Source organism: Terrapene carolina, unplaced genomic scaffold, assembly GCF_002925995.2.
Source record: "Terrapene carolina triunguis isolate 2854851 unplaced genomic scaffold, T_m_triunguis-2.0 Scaffold148, whole genome shotgun sequence".
In the NCBI taxonomy this organism is placed as follows: domain Eukaryota; kingdom Metazoa; phylum Chordata; order Testudines; family Emydidae; genus Terrapene; species Terrapene triunguis.
The window spans coordinates 8160834-8178822 of NW_020664499.1; the positions used below are offsets into that span (position 1 = coordinate 8160834).

Here is a 17989-nt window from a genome sequence, read left to right on the forward strand (position 1 = left end):
GTGTATGATCAAAAGTTTAATGAGCGTGTTGATAATCTGGTGATGGAAGTGATGGTTCCTATAAGCCTCAGGCTGCAGTCAGAGCCATCAATTATTCAACTAATGAACCTATTGTGAGGAAAAACAGCCTCCCCTTGTTAGACCATCCCAGAAAAATAAAATGTCCTGAAGGTCACCACATCTGGGTTCTGCGGAAATGGGAATATGTATCCAGAACCAAAACCATATAGGGTTCTACAGGTCAAATCCAACACCCCAAGTTACACCTGAAAAACAACTGCAGTGCAAACCCACAGAGCATAAGGGCTCTTTAAGCACTGCAGACAGCCTTGTGTTTGCCATGCTTAGGCAGCTGCCTGCACATGGCATACACAAACAGTCCCGAGGAGCAGCCCTATGTGGAGTGCATGCCCACAGTGTCTTGCAGAGCTGACAAAGGCCTAGATAACTGGAGCCCCTCAATGTGCAATCCTGAGTAGTAAGGGATGGAGGTGATGAGCTCTGTCATTTCTCTGGGTCACTCCTCCAAACATTACTTACTTGAATAATGAGTGGGTTGAGCCTCAGACAGATGTTCTGATTCCATTAGACCTGGGAAAAATATTTCAGACAAACCTCTCCCCCGCATCCCCACCCAATGAAAAATGCAGATTCATGTCAACCAAAACATTTGCAAACTTATGTGGCATTCACTGAACTATTTTGGTCAAAAATTCAAAATGACTTTTTGTTTTGAATTTTACTTCAATTTCATTTAAAAAGTTTGAACTAAAAATGGAACAAAAAGTTTAGTTTAATCCAAAAGAAAAAAAAATTCAGTTTGCCAAAAACCAAAAATTTGTTTCAGGTCATCTGAAAGTAAATTTCTCTTCCCATTTTTCAGTTTGGTCAGTGAACTGAAAAGTCTGTTATTTGCACAGCTCTGGCATTTATGCCACAATCGAAGACAGACATTGAAAAAGGGTCTAGATCCAAACTTAAGTCATGGGGGACTCCCCTGGGCTTCAGCGAGCTTTCTTCAAGCCCTAAATCACAACACGGAACCACATTACAGCTCAATCTATGCATTAGCAGAACTACATAAGATGACCAAGTTTTAGTTACCCAGAATGACTGAAGTGAGCTGTAAATTCAGGATAACAGAGACCAAATAATTCTGATGTTTTATTTCTTTATATATTATACAACACACACAGTTTTAATATTTGGTAAAAAAGTTAACAAAAGTATCTCAGAAGTGACAAAATCCTTTCCATGTTTAGATTTCAGAAGCTCAAACACTATCTTATTAGACAACTGTTGTTTTATAGCTTTTATGGAGTTTAAAGTGCAAACTACTCACAGATACAACTGGGCAAGAGTACTGTATTCTGATGTGAAAGGTGCAGCATCTAAAATATGTAACATAAAAGCTTCATTGGGTGGCTACAACGACCCTGGGAAGAAGGGGAGCTTCGGAAACTACTTTCTGACTCCTCTGTGCAGAAATATGCTCCAGCCGCTCTGTGTAGAATCCATTAAAATCCAGCCTAGGGGAAAGCAAACACATGTTCAATAGTCTTCCCACAAATGGCCCAGAAGTGTGAAAACAGAGAGAAGTGGTAACAGGCTTCAAATGCTATTCAAGGGTTTCAAAATTCCATAGTAAAAATGAGAGATTCCCAGGCATACACCTAAAATTCACCAGTTACCATAATTACCATTATTTATGATTTACAGTGTAAATATGGGAGACCTTATAGAGGTAAATTTCAGTTATCTAAATGGCTCAGGGGTGGGAGCATATTGGAATTTCAGAAAATCAGAGTTTGCCAAAATTGCATTTTTTGTTAATGAAAATGTTCATTCTGGGAGACTTTTCTGCGTTTACCTGTGTTTAAAACAGAATCATCACAAATATGCCATAAAAGCAAATTGTAAGGCTTTTTGTCTGGAACTTTCAAAGTACTTTACAAAGGAAGATAGGCAGCATTAGCCCCATTTTACAAATGGAGAAACTGAGGCACAGAAGGCTGGCATGACTTGCACTAGTCCAAATAGCAAGTCAGTGGCAGAACTGGGAAAAGATCCCAGATCTCCCAACCTCCAGTCTGGACTATGCTATAAAACTGAATGTTACTAATCCAAGTCTCAACTATCGTTAGGGAAAAATGATTCTGAAACATCAAGCAAAGCACTGTGTTTTAGGAAGGGTCTCTGGGTAACAAACGGATATTATATATTTTGGTTACAAGCTACTACTAGCCATTTAAAATTACTTCTATGCGCAATAAACACACTGTCTCCTCAAGGGAAAAAACAAGACTATACACTTTAAAATAAGGATTCTTGCTTTGTGAACCAAAGCTACAGCCTATGGCCCACTGGGGCTGTGCATCTCACACCTGCCCATCAATTCTGTAACTGCAGCTATTTCAACTTAGAAATGTTAATACAAGGAACATTTCCATGCTTTTAAATCCAAGCTGGTAAGTATCCTAGACTGTAACTCCACTGCTTTTCCTCCTGTGGCACACCAAATTAGGAATGCCAGTCTCTCTGCCCCACTCCATCCTCACTCATCCCCTTAACCCTACAGTTGTTTGGTGCCTTAGCTGTGCATTTCCAGATATTAACATATTTGGATTTCATTTAATTTTAATCTTCTCTCATAAAAAATAACCCCAGCCCAGTACTGTAAATGGCTTGCCACCAGTGGACATCAACAGCAACAACAGTCTCAGTTCCTCTGGGAAAAAAAATATACTGGCAGGAGTGCATAGAGCGAGAGGCACTTCTGTTTGATGCACTTCACCCAAGCCTCAACTGAGAAGGATTTTCCCAGTGCATACTCTGCGGGGATGAGAAACTAGCAGTGCCTCAGCAGGCCCTACACATTTCACTCCATGTTGCAACATAGCTGCGGAGAGATCTTAAAGACCCAGTGTTACTAATAAATAATACCTGGCACTTTTATAGCAGCTGTTCATCTGTAGATCTCAAAGCATTTCAAAGGCAGCACTATTATCCCCATCTTGGAGATGGAGAAACTGAGGCATGGAGTAGGTAGGTCAGTTTCCCAAGAAGTATAGTCATTTCAGTGACACAGGACAAGGCTATGACCAAATACAGTGAGGCTAGCATCATTTACAAAGTCAGATTTTCAATAGCTTAAAAAAGAACCCCCCATTTCCCCAACTTTATGTCTTGCAAAAGTACATTCAAAAAAAGCTATTTGCTGAACTACTGACTAAAGCTTCTTGCTATTTCAGTGTTACACTGATAGAACAGCTGGCTGCCATGATACAACAAAAAAGAAATAAAGAACAAACTTCACCCTGGTCTAGAGTTGGACTCTTTCCTTCCTGTGCTACTAGGAGACAGTTCCACTCTGCTCACCTGTAGATGATGTTGATCATGCTGTGCTCACAGTCATTGGTGCTGTACACGCTCAGCTTATCCAGAAGGTCCAGGAGATGTGTTGAGAAATTGCTGTCAAACTTGTTGATAGTTGCCTCAAAGCCAGATGTTAGTTGGAAGGCGTCTGCATGCTCTGCTAAAAGCTATCAAGAGGAGGCCACAATAAGTGAGAGTGGTTCTGTGTGTCAACCAGACACATACTGTACAAGGACTGTCTCTTTTCTTTTTTCCAACTACTGTTTCTATGAAAGAATACTGACACAAAATTTCAAAACTGCTCCATCCCAGACACACCTTTTCTCATGCAGCATACAACAGGATGAACAGTTGTGAAATGAATTCTATATACTGCCCCTCAGGTATACTGCGAGACCCAGGCCTAGAGCATGCTCCCTGGGCAAGGTACTGACGCTGAGAAGACATCATGCCCTGGGGGTTTAAAAAACTTGCCCTGCTGGTCTGGGACACAATCCAAGGGCCTGAAATGGACCCTGCTAGAGTTGTGTTATTCTGCCTCTAGAACATGCCCGATCAAAGCCTGGCACTGATGACATATCTCCCTTCTCAATAATAAACATTAAGAGCATTTCTTATCTTCAGTAGTAGCATGGGTTTAACTGATCGCTATAGTATTTCAGCACAGGCACTATGATCAGAAGCATCCTGTGGGTGGCTTGTTTTCAAATGCTATGTGCTGCTGTACACGAGACAAGCTCAAGAGGCAAACAGCACAGGCAGGGAATGTCCAGCAGACCACCTGCAAGCATTTACACAGCATTGCTCTTTAGTGGCCCCCTAGTGGCTGTCTGCAGGAATGGTGTGTCAGCCTAGCACAGGGGTTCTCAAACTGGGGGTCGGGACCCCTCAGGAGTCACGAGGTTATTACCTCGGGGGTCGCAAGCTGTCAGCCTCCACCCCAAACCCCACTTTGCCTCCAGGATTTATAATGGTGTTAAATATATAAAAAAAAGTGTTTATAATTTATAAGGGGGGTTGCATTCAGAGGCTTGCTGTGTGAAAGGGGTCAGCAGTACAAAAATTTGAGAACCACTGGCCTAGCAGAAAGCAGATTATGAGCTGCAGGGTGAGAGAAGTTACTTAGTATACATATACACAGAAAGGAAACGAACAAAGTCAGGTGTCCTAGCCCTAAAAGGGATTGGCTGGAAAGGGTCTAACAGTCTACACTCCAACTGGCTCATTCACCACGAGATACTACTTTGGAGATGTGAAAGAACCTGAGCCACACACAGCCCACGCGTTAGCCCCCACTGCCCTTGATGAAAACAGTTCAGAACTAGGTAATAAGACCAATGTTTGCTGTAAGCAACACAATTCTGCTGCAGTTGGGTAACAATGTATATGTTTAGCAGGGTCAGCACTCTCATTAAACCAGAGGAAGAAGGAAAATGACATGAAAAAACACTTTCTAATCTTTTGTAACTGTTGTTGTTCAAGATGTGTTGCACTTGGTCCATTCCACTCTTAGTGCCTGTGCGTCCCATGCAGTTGCCAGAAATTTTTCCCTCAGTGGTACCTATTAGGGCAGCACCCTCTGCTGCCGTGCACTGCTATAAAACGCCTAGCTGACCCTGCGCCCCCCTCAGTTCCTTCTTTCCAGAACTCCGACATAGAGGGGTAGGAGGGTAGATCGTGGAATAGACATGTGCAACACATCTTGAAGAACAACAATTACAAAAGGTTAATAACCGTCTTTTCTTCATCAAGTGTCTTAAGTGGGGCTTATGCTTTGTTGTGTTAATTGACGGGTGAGTTCACACCTACCAATCTAAATGGGGTTTTAACTCAACCCATCACAAGGTTTTGTCCAGCTCATAACATTATTTTACCCTGAGTTAGAAATTATCTAATTAAGTTTTGTATATACATTTTACATGGGAGACAGGATCAGTTTTTGAGGGACATCATATTTCAAATTCCTTGGTGACAAAGCAACTATTCATTATCACTGACTGAATTCCTGGAAGCCGCTCCAGTCTCACCAGCAATGTCTAGGTCACCAAAAATCTGGCTGCTGCTGGGAGCCCTGGGCCCTTTAAATCGCCAACCTGGGGAAGCTACTCCTTGCCGGTACAGTCGGCTGTGTACCGGCTCTTGCCGGTATGCTATTTGGGGGGAGGGATAGCTCAGGGGTTTGAGCATTGGCCTGTTAAACCCAGGGTTGTGAGTTCAATCCTTGAGGGGGCCACTTAGGGATCTGGGGCAAAATCAGAACTTGGTCCTGCTAGTGAAGGCAGGGGGCTGGACTCAATGACCTTTCAAGGTCCCTTCCAGTTCTAGGAGATAGGATATCTCCATTAATTTATTTATTTATTTAAGTGCTTGCACATGTGCATTCCACTCTTGGTGACTCCCAAGCAGTAATAAAGCTGGAGGGATCAGAGTTCACATACATACAGCTTAACCAAATTTGGCATCATCCCTAGAGTAATAGGTGATGGACGGTGTAATGGGAGGAGAAAGTGTGCACCGATGACCAGCTTGCTGCTTTACAAATGTCTTGGATAGGGATTCGCATTAAGAACACGGCTAAGGATGCTTGAGATCTTGTGGAATGAGTAGTAAGGTTACTTGGTGGCAAAATGCCTACCTGTTCATAACAAGCGCGGATACATGAAGTTATCCAAGACAAAATCCTCTGTGAACAGTTGGATGGACCACTGAAATGGTTTAGTCCTGTCTATGTAGAAGTCTAGAGCTCATGTAACATCCAGTGTGTGTAGTCGTTGATTCCTATTTCTGTGAGGTTTTGGGTATAACACAGGTAAGTAGACTGCTTGATTGCTACGAAAATTTGAAACTGCTTTACAAAGGAAACTCAGATGGGGGTGTAAATATACATTATCTTTAAAGAAGACCAGGGCATGGAGTTCCAAGACTCTTCTGGCAGAAGTGATGGCAATTAGAAAAGCCACCTTCCAAGAGAGGTATAGTAAGGAGAACATTGCTAAAAGGTCAAACAGTGGTCCTATAAATTTAGACAAGACCAGGCTCTAGTCCAGGGGTGGGCAAACTTTTTGGCCCGAGGGCCACATTGGGGTTGCGAAACGGTATGGATGGCTGGGTAGGGAAGGCTGTGCCCTCCCAAACAGCCTGTCCCCCGCCCCCTATCTGCCCCCTCCCACTTCCCACCCCGACTGCCCCCCTCAGAACCCTCGACCCATCCAACGCTGCTTGCTCCTTGTCCCCTGACCGCCCCATCCCGGAATCCCCACCCCTAACCGCCCCCTGGGACCCCACCCCCTATCCAACCCCCCTTCCCTGTCCCCTGACCGCCCCCTCCCGGGACTCCCTGCCCCTAACCGCCGCCCTGGGACCCCACCCCCTATCCACCCCGCCCTCTGCCCCTTTTGGAATGTGGCCCTGTGAACATGGGCGGAGGACTCAGGAGGAGCAGGGGCAGCTGTGCAGCCGGAGAGAAGCGTCGATCTCCCCTTCAAAGCGCCGCTTCTCTCCGGCTGGCTGCGCGGCTGCCCGGTGCTCCTCCTTAGTCCTCCGGCCACGTTCCCCTTGCTCCCGCCAGCCAGACCACCCGCCTGCTTCCCTGCCCCCGCAGTGCAGCCCCTCCCCCCTGCGGGGGGTGCGCCGGTGCTGAGCTGCCCAAGTGCCCGGCCCTGGGTCCCCCTGTTTCTGGGGGGCCCGTGCCAGGGCACCCTGTGTTCGCTTGTAAATCTGCCCCTGAGCTTTTAAATCCGGCTGGGAGCTCAGGGGCCGGGCAGCACGGCCCCGCAGGCCGGATGTGGCCCACGGGCCATAGTTTGCCCACCTCTGCTCTAGTCCTAAGGGAGGGAGACAACCTTTCAAGGCCTTTAAGGAATCTGTCATGTCATTTGAAAAAACGGAACAGTTATCCACACAAGTGTGGAAAGCTGATATTGCTGCCAGGTGAACCTTGATAGAGGAAATTGCTACGCCTTGCTATTTCAGGTGCAGCAAATAGTTGAGTATATGTTGGATGGACGAATGCATTGGCAAGACTCCGGTTTGGGAAACCAAGACTAAGAACCGCTTCCATTTTGACAGGTAGGTGGCCCTGCTTAGTTGAGGGCTTTCTACTGCTTAGTAAAGCTTTGCGAACTTGCTCCAAGCAAGCTTGTTCTCTGGAATTTAGCCATGGAGCTTCTAGGTTGTTAAATGAAGGGAACACAGGTTCGGAGGGGGGGGGGAGCAGCTGACTGTGGTATTACATAAGAACATAAGAGCAGCCACACTGGTTCAGACCAAAGGTCTATCTAGCCCAGTATCCTGTCTTCCGACAGTGGCCAATGCCAGGTGCCCCAGAGGGAATGAACAGAACAGATCATCAAGTGATCCATCCCCTGTCGCCCAATCCCAGCTTCTGGCACACAGAGGCTAAGGACACCATCCCTGCCCATCCTGGCTAACAGCCATTGATTGACCTATCCTGCATGAACTTATCTAGTTCTTTTCTGAACCCTGTTTTAGTCTTGGCTTTCACAACATCCTCTGGCAAAGAGTTCCGCAGACTGACTGTGCATTGTGTGAAAAAAATACTTCCTTTTGTTTGTTTTAAACCTGCTGCCTATTAATTTCATTTGGTGACCCCTGGTTCTTGTGTTATGAAGAGTAAATAACACTTCCTTATTTACTTTCTCCACATCAGTCATGATTTTATAGACCTCTATCATATCTCCCCTTAGTCGTCTCTTTTCCAAGCTGAAAAGTCTCAGTTGTATTAATCTCTCCTCATACGGAAGCTGTTCCATACCCCTAATCATCTGCCCTTTTCTGAACCTTTTCCAATTCCAATATATCCTTTTTGAGATGGGGCGACCAAATCTGCACTCAGTATTCAAGATGTGGGCATACCATGGATTTATATAGAAACAATATGATATTTTCTGTCTTATTATCTATCCCTTTCTTAATTATGTCCAACATGGTTTGCTTTTTTGACTGCCGCTGCACATTGAGAGGATGTATTCAGAGAACTATTCACAATGACACCAAGATCTCTTTCTTGAGTGGTAACAGCTAATTTAGACCCCATCATTTTATATGTATAATTGGGATTGTTTTTCCAATATGCATTACTTTGCATTTATCAACATTGAATTTCATCTGCCATTTTGTTGCCCAATCACCCAGTTTTGAGAGATCCTTTTGTAGCTCTTCACAGTCTGCCTGGGACTTAAATGTCTTGAGTAGTTTTGTATCATCTGCAAATTTTGTCACTTCACTGTTTACCCCTTTTTCCAGATCATTTATGAATATGTTGAATAGGACCGGTCCCAGTACAGACCCCTGGGGGACAACACTATTTGCCTCTCTCCATTCTGAAAACTGACCATTTATTCCTACCCTTTGTTTCCTATCTTTTAATCAGTTACCAATCCACGAGAGGACCTTCCCTCTTATCCTATGACAGCTTACTTTGCTTAAGAGCCTTTGGCAAGGGACCTTGTCAAAAGCTTTCGGAAAATATAAGTACACTATAACCACTGGATCCCCTTTGTCCACATACTTGTTGACCTCCTCAAAGAATTCTAGTAGATGGGAGATCATGCCTCACCATTTACAAAAACCATGTTGACTCTTCCCCAATAAATTACGTTCATCTATGTGTATGACAATTTTGTTCTTTATTATAGCTTCAACCAGTTTGCTCGGTACTGAAGTCAGGCTTACCAGCCTGTAATTGCCAGGCTCACCTCTGGAGCACTTTTTAAAAGTTGGCATCACATTAGCTATCCTCCGGTCATTTGGTACGGAAGCTGATTTAAATGATAGGTTACAGACTACAGTTAGTAGTTCTGCAATTTCACATTTGAGTTCCTTCAGAACTCTTGGGTGAATATCATCTGGTCCTGGTGACTTATTACTGTTTAGTTTATCAATTTGTCCCAAAACCTCTAGTGACACCTCAATCTGGGACAGTTCCTCAGATTTGTCACCTAAAAAGAAGGGCTCAGGTTTGGGAATCTCCCTCACATCCTCTGCCGTGAAGACTGATGCAAAGAATTTATTTAGTTTCTCTGCAATGGTCTTCTCGTCCTTGAGTACTCCTTTAGCATGTTGACTGTCCTGTGGCGCCACCGGTTGTTTTGCAGGCTTTCTGGTTTTGGTGTTCTTTCAATTTTTTTTTTTTTTGCTATTTTTTTTTTGAGTCTTTGGCTAGCTGTTCTTCAAATTCTTTTTTTGGCCTTCCTAATTATATTTTTACACTTCATTTGCCAGAATTTATGCTCCTTTCTGTTTTCCTCACTAGGATATTAGTTGGGGATTGGTCCTGCTTTGAGCAGGGGGTTGGACTAGATGACCTCCTGAGGTCCCTTCCAACCCTGATATTCTATGATATAACTTCCATTTTTTAAAGGATGCCTTTTTGCCTTGCACTGCTTCTTTTACTTAATTGTTTAGCCACAGTGGCACTTTTTTGGTTCTCTTACGGTTTTTTAATTTGGTGTATACTTTTAAGTTGAGCCTCTATTAAGGTGTCTAAAAAGTTTTATGCAGCTTTCAGGGATTTCATTTTTGGCGCTGTACCTTTTAATTTCTGTTTAACTTCCTCTTTTTTGTGTGGTCCTCCTTTCTGAAATTAAATGCTACAATGTTGGGCTGCAGTGGTGTTTTCCCCACCATAGGGATGTTAAATTTAATTATATTATGGTCACTATTACCAAGCGGGTCCAGCTATATTCACCTCTTGGACCAGTTCTTGTGCTCCACTTAGGACTAAATCAAGACTTGCCTCTCCTCTTGTGGGTTCCAGGACTAGCTGCTCTAAGAAGCAGTCATTTAAGGTGTCAAGAAACTCTCTCTCCATCCCGTCCTGAGGTGACATGTACCCAGTCAATATGGGGATAGTTGAAATCCCCCAGTTATTATTGAGCTTTTTATTTTAATAGCCTCTCTAATCTCCCTGAGCATTTCACAGTCACTATCACCATCCTGGTCAGGTGGTTGGTAATATATCCCTACTGTTATATTCTTATTATTAGAGCATGGAATTACTATCCGTAGAGATTCTATGGTACAGTTTGCTTAATTTAAGATTCTTTCATCATTTGATTCTATGCTTTCTTTCACATATAGTGCCACTCTCCCACCAGCATGACCTGTTCCGTCCTTCAGATATATTTTGTACCCTGGTATTACTGTGTCCCATTGATTATCCTCATTCCACCAAGTTTCTGTGATGCCTATTATATCAATATCCCCATTTAATATGAGGCACTCTAGTTCACTCATCTTATTATTTAGACTTCTAGCATTTATATATAAGCATTTTAAAAACTTGTCACTTTTTAGCTGTCTGCCATTATATAATGTAATTGGATGGGAGTTTTTTCATTTGACTGTTTCTCATCAGATCCTATCTGTATTTTATCATCTTCCATCCTCTCCTCCTTACTAGGACAGAGAATCTCCATTAATAGATCCTTCCCTAAAGGATGTCTCTGTCCGAACCACGTGCTCCTCCGCACCTGTCGGCTTTCCTCCAGCCCTTAGTTTAAAAACTGCTCTACGATCTTTTTAATTTTAAGTGCCAGCAGTCTGGTTCCACTTTGCTTTAGGTGGAGTCCATCCTTCCTGTATAGGCTCCCCCTTTCCCAAAAGTTTCCCCAGTTCCTAATAAACCTAAACCCCTCCTCCCAATACTATTGTCTCATCCATGCATTGAGGCCCTACAGTTCTGCCTGTCTAACTGGACCGGCACGTGGAACTGAAAGCATTTCAGAGAATGCTATCATGGAGATCCTGGACGTCAATCTCTTACCTAGCAGCCTAAATTTGGCCTCCAGGACCTCTCTCATATCATTCCCTATGTCATTGGTACCTACATGTACCACGACCACCGGCTTCTCCCCAGCACTACACCTAAGTCTATCTAGATGTCTCAAGAGATCCGCAACCTTTGCACCAGGCAGGCAAGTCACCATGCGGTTCTCCCAGTCATCGCAAACCCAGCTATCTATGTTTCTAATGATCTAATCGCCCAATACCTGTCTCTTCCTAATAACTGGAGTTCCTTCCCCCAGAGAGGTATCCTCAGTGCGAGAGGATACCACATCAACATCTGGAAGGAGGGTCCCAACTATGGGATCACTTCCCTCTGCTCCAGTTGGATGTTCTCCTTCCCTGAGACTTTCATCCTCTTCAACAGCACAGAGGCTGTCAGACTGGGGGTGGGACTGTTCTACTATGTCCCGGAAAGTCTCATCTATGTACCTCTCTGTCTCCCTTAGCTCCTCCAGTTCAGCCACTCTGGTCTCCAAAGCCCATACACGGTTTCTGAGGGCCAGGAGCTCCTTGCACTGAATGTACACATATGCCACCTGCCCATAGGGGTGCAATACATGCTGCATTGGGTGCAATAAACTGGATAGCCCCGAGTCTGTTGCTGGATTTCTGCCTGCATTATCTTTTTATCTGTTATCTATTTGAGAGATCAAATCCAGGTGCAATGGAAGTAAAACTGGAGTCATCACTAAGAGATGTAGAGAACCAGTATTGGCGTGGCCATGCCAAGTGGAATTGGGGGTAAAGCATAATAAAGCTTTACCGTCCAGGGTAGCAGGAAGGCGTCTGCAATGGAACCCAGACGGCAGCCTTGAAAGGAGAAGAATTGGTGACATTTTCTGTCGTACTTGTTCACATATAGGTCTGTCTGGGAAGTCCCCCACTGCTTGAAAATGCCTCTGGCTACATCCGGGCAAACAGACCACTCGTGATGACTAAAGAAAGACCTGCTCAGGTGATCTGCTAACTCGTTCTGCACCCCTGGAAGATAAGAGGCATCAAGGTAGACTGAATGGGCTATACAAAATTCCTATAGATGAACTGCTTCCTGAAAAAGGAGGGATGAGCGAGCGCCTCCCTTCCTGTGGAGGTAAAACATGGCTGCGGTGTTGTCTGTCAGAACAAATAGGTTTCTCCTTCTGATATGAGGCAGGAATGACTGACAGGCAAGACTAACCACTCTGAGCTCTCTAATGTTGATATGAAGAAAAATCTTTGTCAATGACCAAAGACCTTGAGTTCTGAGGGGCCCCAAGTGAGCTCACTATCCTAGCACTGACGCGTCTGAGACCAGAGTCATTGACGGTCGAGGGTGGATGAAGACCACCAATTCAGAGAAACAAGAACCTGGGAAGGAACTGTGAATACAATGTCCAGAGAAAGATGGCTTGGCAAGTACACTGAGACCAGCCAAGTCTGGAAAGGTCTGAGATACAGTCTCACATGTTGTACCACTTATGGGCACGAGACCATGCAGCTCAGGAACCTTATACAGTTTCGGGCTGTTGTGATGGGATGACATTTGAGGTGTGTAACCAGAGATTGGACCGATTGGAATTGTAACTTTGGGGGGGGGGGGGGGGGGAACACCCTGGCCTGGATAGAGTCCAACACACACCAATAAACACTATCCTCTGTACCAGACAAAAGGGTAGATTTGGCCTTGAATGTTGATTGGATGAGTCAAACACTGGACACAACCAGAGTCCTGGACCGACCCTTGACTAGTCAGTCATTCAGATAAGGCACTCCTAATCTCCTCAGGAACACTGCCACTATGGCCATACATATTGGGAATACCCGAGGAACTGCAGACAGGCCAAATGGAAGCACAGTGAACTGTTAATGTGACTGCTTCACTACAAACCTGAGGAACCTTCTGTGCCCTCAGTACATTGAGGCATAGAAGGAGGCATCTCTTAAATCAAGGGTGGCGAACCAGTCCCTGGGATGCAATGGTAACCATGCAGAACTTTCTCTTTTTGCAATAGTTGTTAAGTTGATGCAGGTCTAAAATAGATCTGAGACCTCCCCTTGGCTGTCGGGATTAGGAAATAACAGGAGTAGAAACCCTTCCAGGCTGTGGGAGGATTCTTTTACTACCTCCATCTGTATGCTCAGATTTAAGACTACACTCATTAACAACTCTTGGTGAGCTTTATGGTCATCTGGGGGAGGCAAAATGCCCTCGACTGAGACTGCTTTGTCAGGAGAGGAGGACAGGGAGGCCAGCACTGGTTGTGGATGCTCTTCCTTCCCTTCTTTATCTAGGAGGTCCTGTTGAACCTATTTTTGGAGTCTGGTACTGGGCTCAGTACCAGAGTCGGGAAGGGGTGCTGCCCAGTGGGAAGGTGCAGGACACCTTTCCGAGGCCACCAAATAGAAGTGCCTGGAATGCGTCCTGGAAACTAGAGGAAAACCCCACAGGTTCCAAAAGGGCCTCTAGACTGGCGTAGGACCCCAGTGACCTCCTGGCCAACCACTCGATGGTGCTCCTGTGACTGGAACCATCGAACGGTAGAAATGTCTGGAGGAGTAACAAGAGCAGCTTTGAAACTGGGAAGAGTATGACCCAATCTCTGACTCAGAAGAGGTCAACTCTCATTCCAGTGGCCATGGGAGTGCAGCTCCTGACTGTGCTGGCTATCAGTGCAAAGGTGGAGAGATCTGCAGCGAGGCCAGCATCGTGGGTTTCCCCTTTGATGATATCGAAGGGCAAGCTGTCATGGGTATGTGAGACTGGTCCAGTACTACGCGTTGTAATGATCCAGCCAGTTCACCCGTGTCCGCCAGCACTGAAAGCGACGACTCTTGTACTGCCAGTGACACCGGTACGGACAGCAAGAGATCACTAGCAGCTGCAAACACCTCTGTCACAGTCGGTACTGAGAGTGTCGGTATGGTGCTGTGCTGCAGATGTGGGAGCCTCTTCTGGCTCCGGACTCAACAGTACCTGTATAGGTACTGGCTTTGGTGGTACCAAGGCAGAGGAGTGCTTGGGTTTAGAGTGCAATTTACTCTGATCCCCATGCCTGGCAGACTTCATTGCTGTGGATTGCCCCCTTTCAGCAGTCTGCTTTTTATGCCTCTTCCTAGGCACTAGGATTGGTGCCAGGACTCTGACATGGTAGGATGCCAAAGCACTCGGTGCTGATTCTGACTGGCTGGCTCAGATGGAGGTCTCGGTGCCTCCTCCATGAGCAGAAACTTTAGCCAGGCTTCCTGATCTTTTTTTGTTTGAGGCTTAAAGTCCTTGCAAATTTTGCAAAGGTCCCCGTATGAGCTTCCCCAAGGCACTTCAAGCAACTTGACTGTGGGTTGCTCAAGAGCATAGACTTATTATAGGAAACACAGGGCTTGAAGCACAGTGACCAAGGCATCTCTTGGCACCAGGGATTGATGGAAAAGCAGATAAACACAGAAAATCTAACTGACTGACTAAACACTAGTAATTTTACTACTAGTGACTAATTATTTACAATATATAAAGAACAAAATCAACTGTGAGAACTTGCAAATGCAAGAAGAATAGTTCCAGAGACCATCATGGTTGGCAAAAAGAAGCTGAGAGGGCACGGGGTTGGCTAGGTGCTTTTTACTGATGATAGTGGTATGTGGCAGCAGAGGGTGCTCAAGCTTCCCCAGCGGGTACCACTGAGGGAAAAATTTCTGGCAATTTTGCACTGGGCACACACACACCAAGAGTGGAATGTATGTGTGCAAGCGCTCAAAGAAGAACACTTGCGGTGAAATGAGAAGGTAAGCATTAGTGGAAATGTGTTGTTCTGAAGTATGCGTAGATTTGTAATTCTGAGTCTGTAAGCATTCTGTATCTCAGCAAGGATCTGCACTAAACAGCTGCTGTGTGGAAGTGGCCCTTACCCAGCAGACCCACTCCATGTGTGTATGGAGAGGCAGATCTGCTGACTTTAGTGACCAAAGTAAGCATTCAGTGCTTTTTTAACTGTTGACTGGGCTGGCTCTGTAGGGGTAAGATTGACAGAAAGCTGGATTCTCTTCCTTTCCTCTAGCATCAGAATTGTGTATTAAGTTCCAGTCAGTTACAGCAATGCAAACCCACTGAAGACAACAGAGCTGCATGGCTGTCACTGGAAGCTTGCAGAACTTCTATGAATGATAACCATCCCTGAGAAGAAAAAAGCTCAGCTTGACTGTCAGAGCCTTGGCTGAGCTTGTAGTGCTAGCAGTTAGAAAAATATTTTTTTTTCTCTTGTAACCTGAGCACATTTGTTCTGAATTCACTAAAGGCATGTGTAAGGACATAATAGACATGGAACCTTGAGGGGCCATTTCTCAGAATGAAGCCGCTCTTTGAGGAATGTTTTGAGTGTATTTATTTACACAAACTTTTAAGTTCACACTTAAAAGGAGCCTGGCTGGTTAGTTTAAAGAACACTTATTCCCTCCTTGTTACCAAATGGGAACAGCACACGCTGCTGGCTGGATGATTGTGAAGTACCTCTATGGCTTTTTCAGTGCAATGGAAGAAAGGTAGAAAGAAAGAGAAACCGGACTTCCAAGGTGCTGTCTGGAAGGAAGAATTAGCCAGTTAAGAACAAGTATATAAATATTCTGAAAAGTGGGTGCCTTACTTTATTAGTTAGCTGCTTCTTCACAACTTCCTCGGCACGCTCCTGCTCTGTTGGTGGGCCCAACATCGTGCCGTGCTCTAACGTAAGCCGGCCCATTTCATTATTCAGCTTCATGCTTTGGGTAAATCTCTGTGGGAAGAGTAGATGATAACACATTGTAAATGTTAAGCCACATTTCTATAGTTAAAATGAAGCATAAGAACTGGTTTTAATTCGGGCAGGACTTTAGAGCTTCAATAGTTCACAAAAGCCTTCTTCCATAGCAGCAGGGTACATGCGATCAAACCCTGGTTAAGGCAGCGATGAAGCTGGTGTCTCCCATCAGACTGTCCATACATCACTAAAACAAAACATCATTTTGCATGAGACACCAGTGCTGGGTCATGACAGGCAGACACAACTGTATTACAGGTCAGGATTGAGGTGCATTAGGGGTGCCCACGACTGAACAGTAAAGGGTGCTGCAGATCAGTACAGTGATGCTCTGGCAGAGTTTGGGGGAAGAGGACAGAAAGGAAGAGCCTGGGGTGCTGAGGGTTAGAGCAGAGATGCAATGACAGAGATATACAGGGAACTTGCACAATGCACACCTGAATATTCCTGACTACCAACTCCTGTCCTAACCACTAGGCTGGGTTCAAGGAGGAATGGGACTAGAACAAGGCTGGGAACAAACAGGTGCAGGAACTATTGCAGCTGTGGGTGAATGCTTTGAGCAGCCATTGAATGCTACTGCTGCTGCTGGGCTTAACAGCCAGTCTGCTGACTCTTCCAACCAATCAGGCATAGATGACAAATCTGAGGAACTGTCCCAGACTGAGGTGTCAATAGAGAAGACTGTGGAACAAACTGATAAATTAAACAGTAAAAAGTCACAAGGACCAGATGGAATTCACCCAAGAGTTCTAAAAGGATTCAAATATGAAATGGCAGAAATACTAACGGGTATGTAACCCATCATTAAGTCAGGTTATGTACCAGATAACTGGAGGATAGCTAATGTAATGCCAATTTTTAAAAAAGGCTCCAGCGGCAATCCTGGCAACTATAGGCTGGTAAGCCTAACTGCAGTACAAGGCAAACTGGTTGAAACTATAGAAAAGAATAAAATTATCAGGCACACAGATGAACTCGATATGCTGGGGAAGAGTCAACATAGCCTTTGTAAAGGGAAATCACGCCTCACCAATCTATTAGAATTCTATGAGGATGCCAACAAATGTGGACAAGGATGATCCAGTGGATATAGTGTACTTGGCCTTTCAGAAAACCTTTGACAAGGTCCCTCAACAAAGGATCTTAAGCAAAATAAGCAGTCATGGGATAAGAAGGAAGGACTTCTCATTGATCAGTAACTGGTTAAAAGACAGGAGACAAAAGATGGGAATAAATGGTCAGTTTTCAGAAAGGAAAGAAGTAAATAGCAGGTTCCCCAATGATCTTTACTGGGACCAGTGCTGTTCAACATATTCATAAAATGATCTGAAAAAAAGGGTAAACAGTGAGGTGGCAAAGTTTGCAGATGATACTAAATTAGTCAAGATAATTAAGTCCAAAGCAGACTGCGAAGAGTTACAAAGGGATCTCACAAAACTGGGTAACTAGGCAACAAAATAGCAGATGAAATTCAGTGTTGATAAATGTAAAGTAACGCGAATTAGGAAATATAATCTCATCTATACATACCAAACGATGAGGTCTAAATCAGCTGTTACCACTCCAGAGAGAGATCCTGGAGTTATTGTGGTTAGTTAGTGTGCATCAGCAGTCAAAAAAGCCAACAGAATGTTATGAACCATTAGAAAGGGATAGGAACAAAACAGTAAATAGCACAATGCCACTATATAAATCCATGGTACGACCATGCCTTGAATACTGCATGCAGTTCTGGCTGCCTCATCTCAAAAAAGATCTATTAGAATTGGAAAAGGTACAGAGAAAGGCAACAAAAAAGGATTGGTGGTATTGAACAGCTTCCATATTAGGAGAGGTTAAAAAGACTATTCAGCTTAGAAGAGAGACAACTGAAGGGAGTATTATAGAGGACAATAAAATCATGAATGATGTGAAGAAAATGAATAAGAAAGTGTTATTTACCCCTTCACAGAACACATAAACAAGGGGGTCATCCAATTAAATTAATAGGCATCAGGTTTCAAACAAACAAAAGTAAGTATTTGTTCACACAATAT

General features: G+C 44.4%; 1 protein-coding gene across 2 annotated transcripts in view; it reads right to left on the minus strand.

Annotated features, from left to right (window-relative positions):
- Positions 1-1160: 1160 nt before the first annotated feature.
- Positions 1161-17989, minus strand: part of LOC113405057 (gamma-tubulin complex component 2-like) — a 100734-nt gene continuing 83905 nt past the window's right edge. For both annotated transcript variants that reach the window (XM_026653749.1, XM_026653747.2), the window contains exons 16-18: positions 15798-15926; positions 3379-3542; positions 1161-1529 (exon numbers count right to left, since the gene is read on the minus strand). In XM_026653749.1, coding sequence (XP_026509534.1) covers positions 1415-1529; positions 3379-3542; positions 15798-15926 — 408 coding nt within the window. In that variant the 3' untranslated portion in view covers positions 1161-1414. The remainder of the gene's footprint in view (positions 1530-3378; positions 3543-15797; positions 15927-17989) is intronic.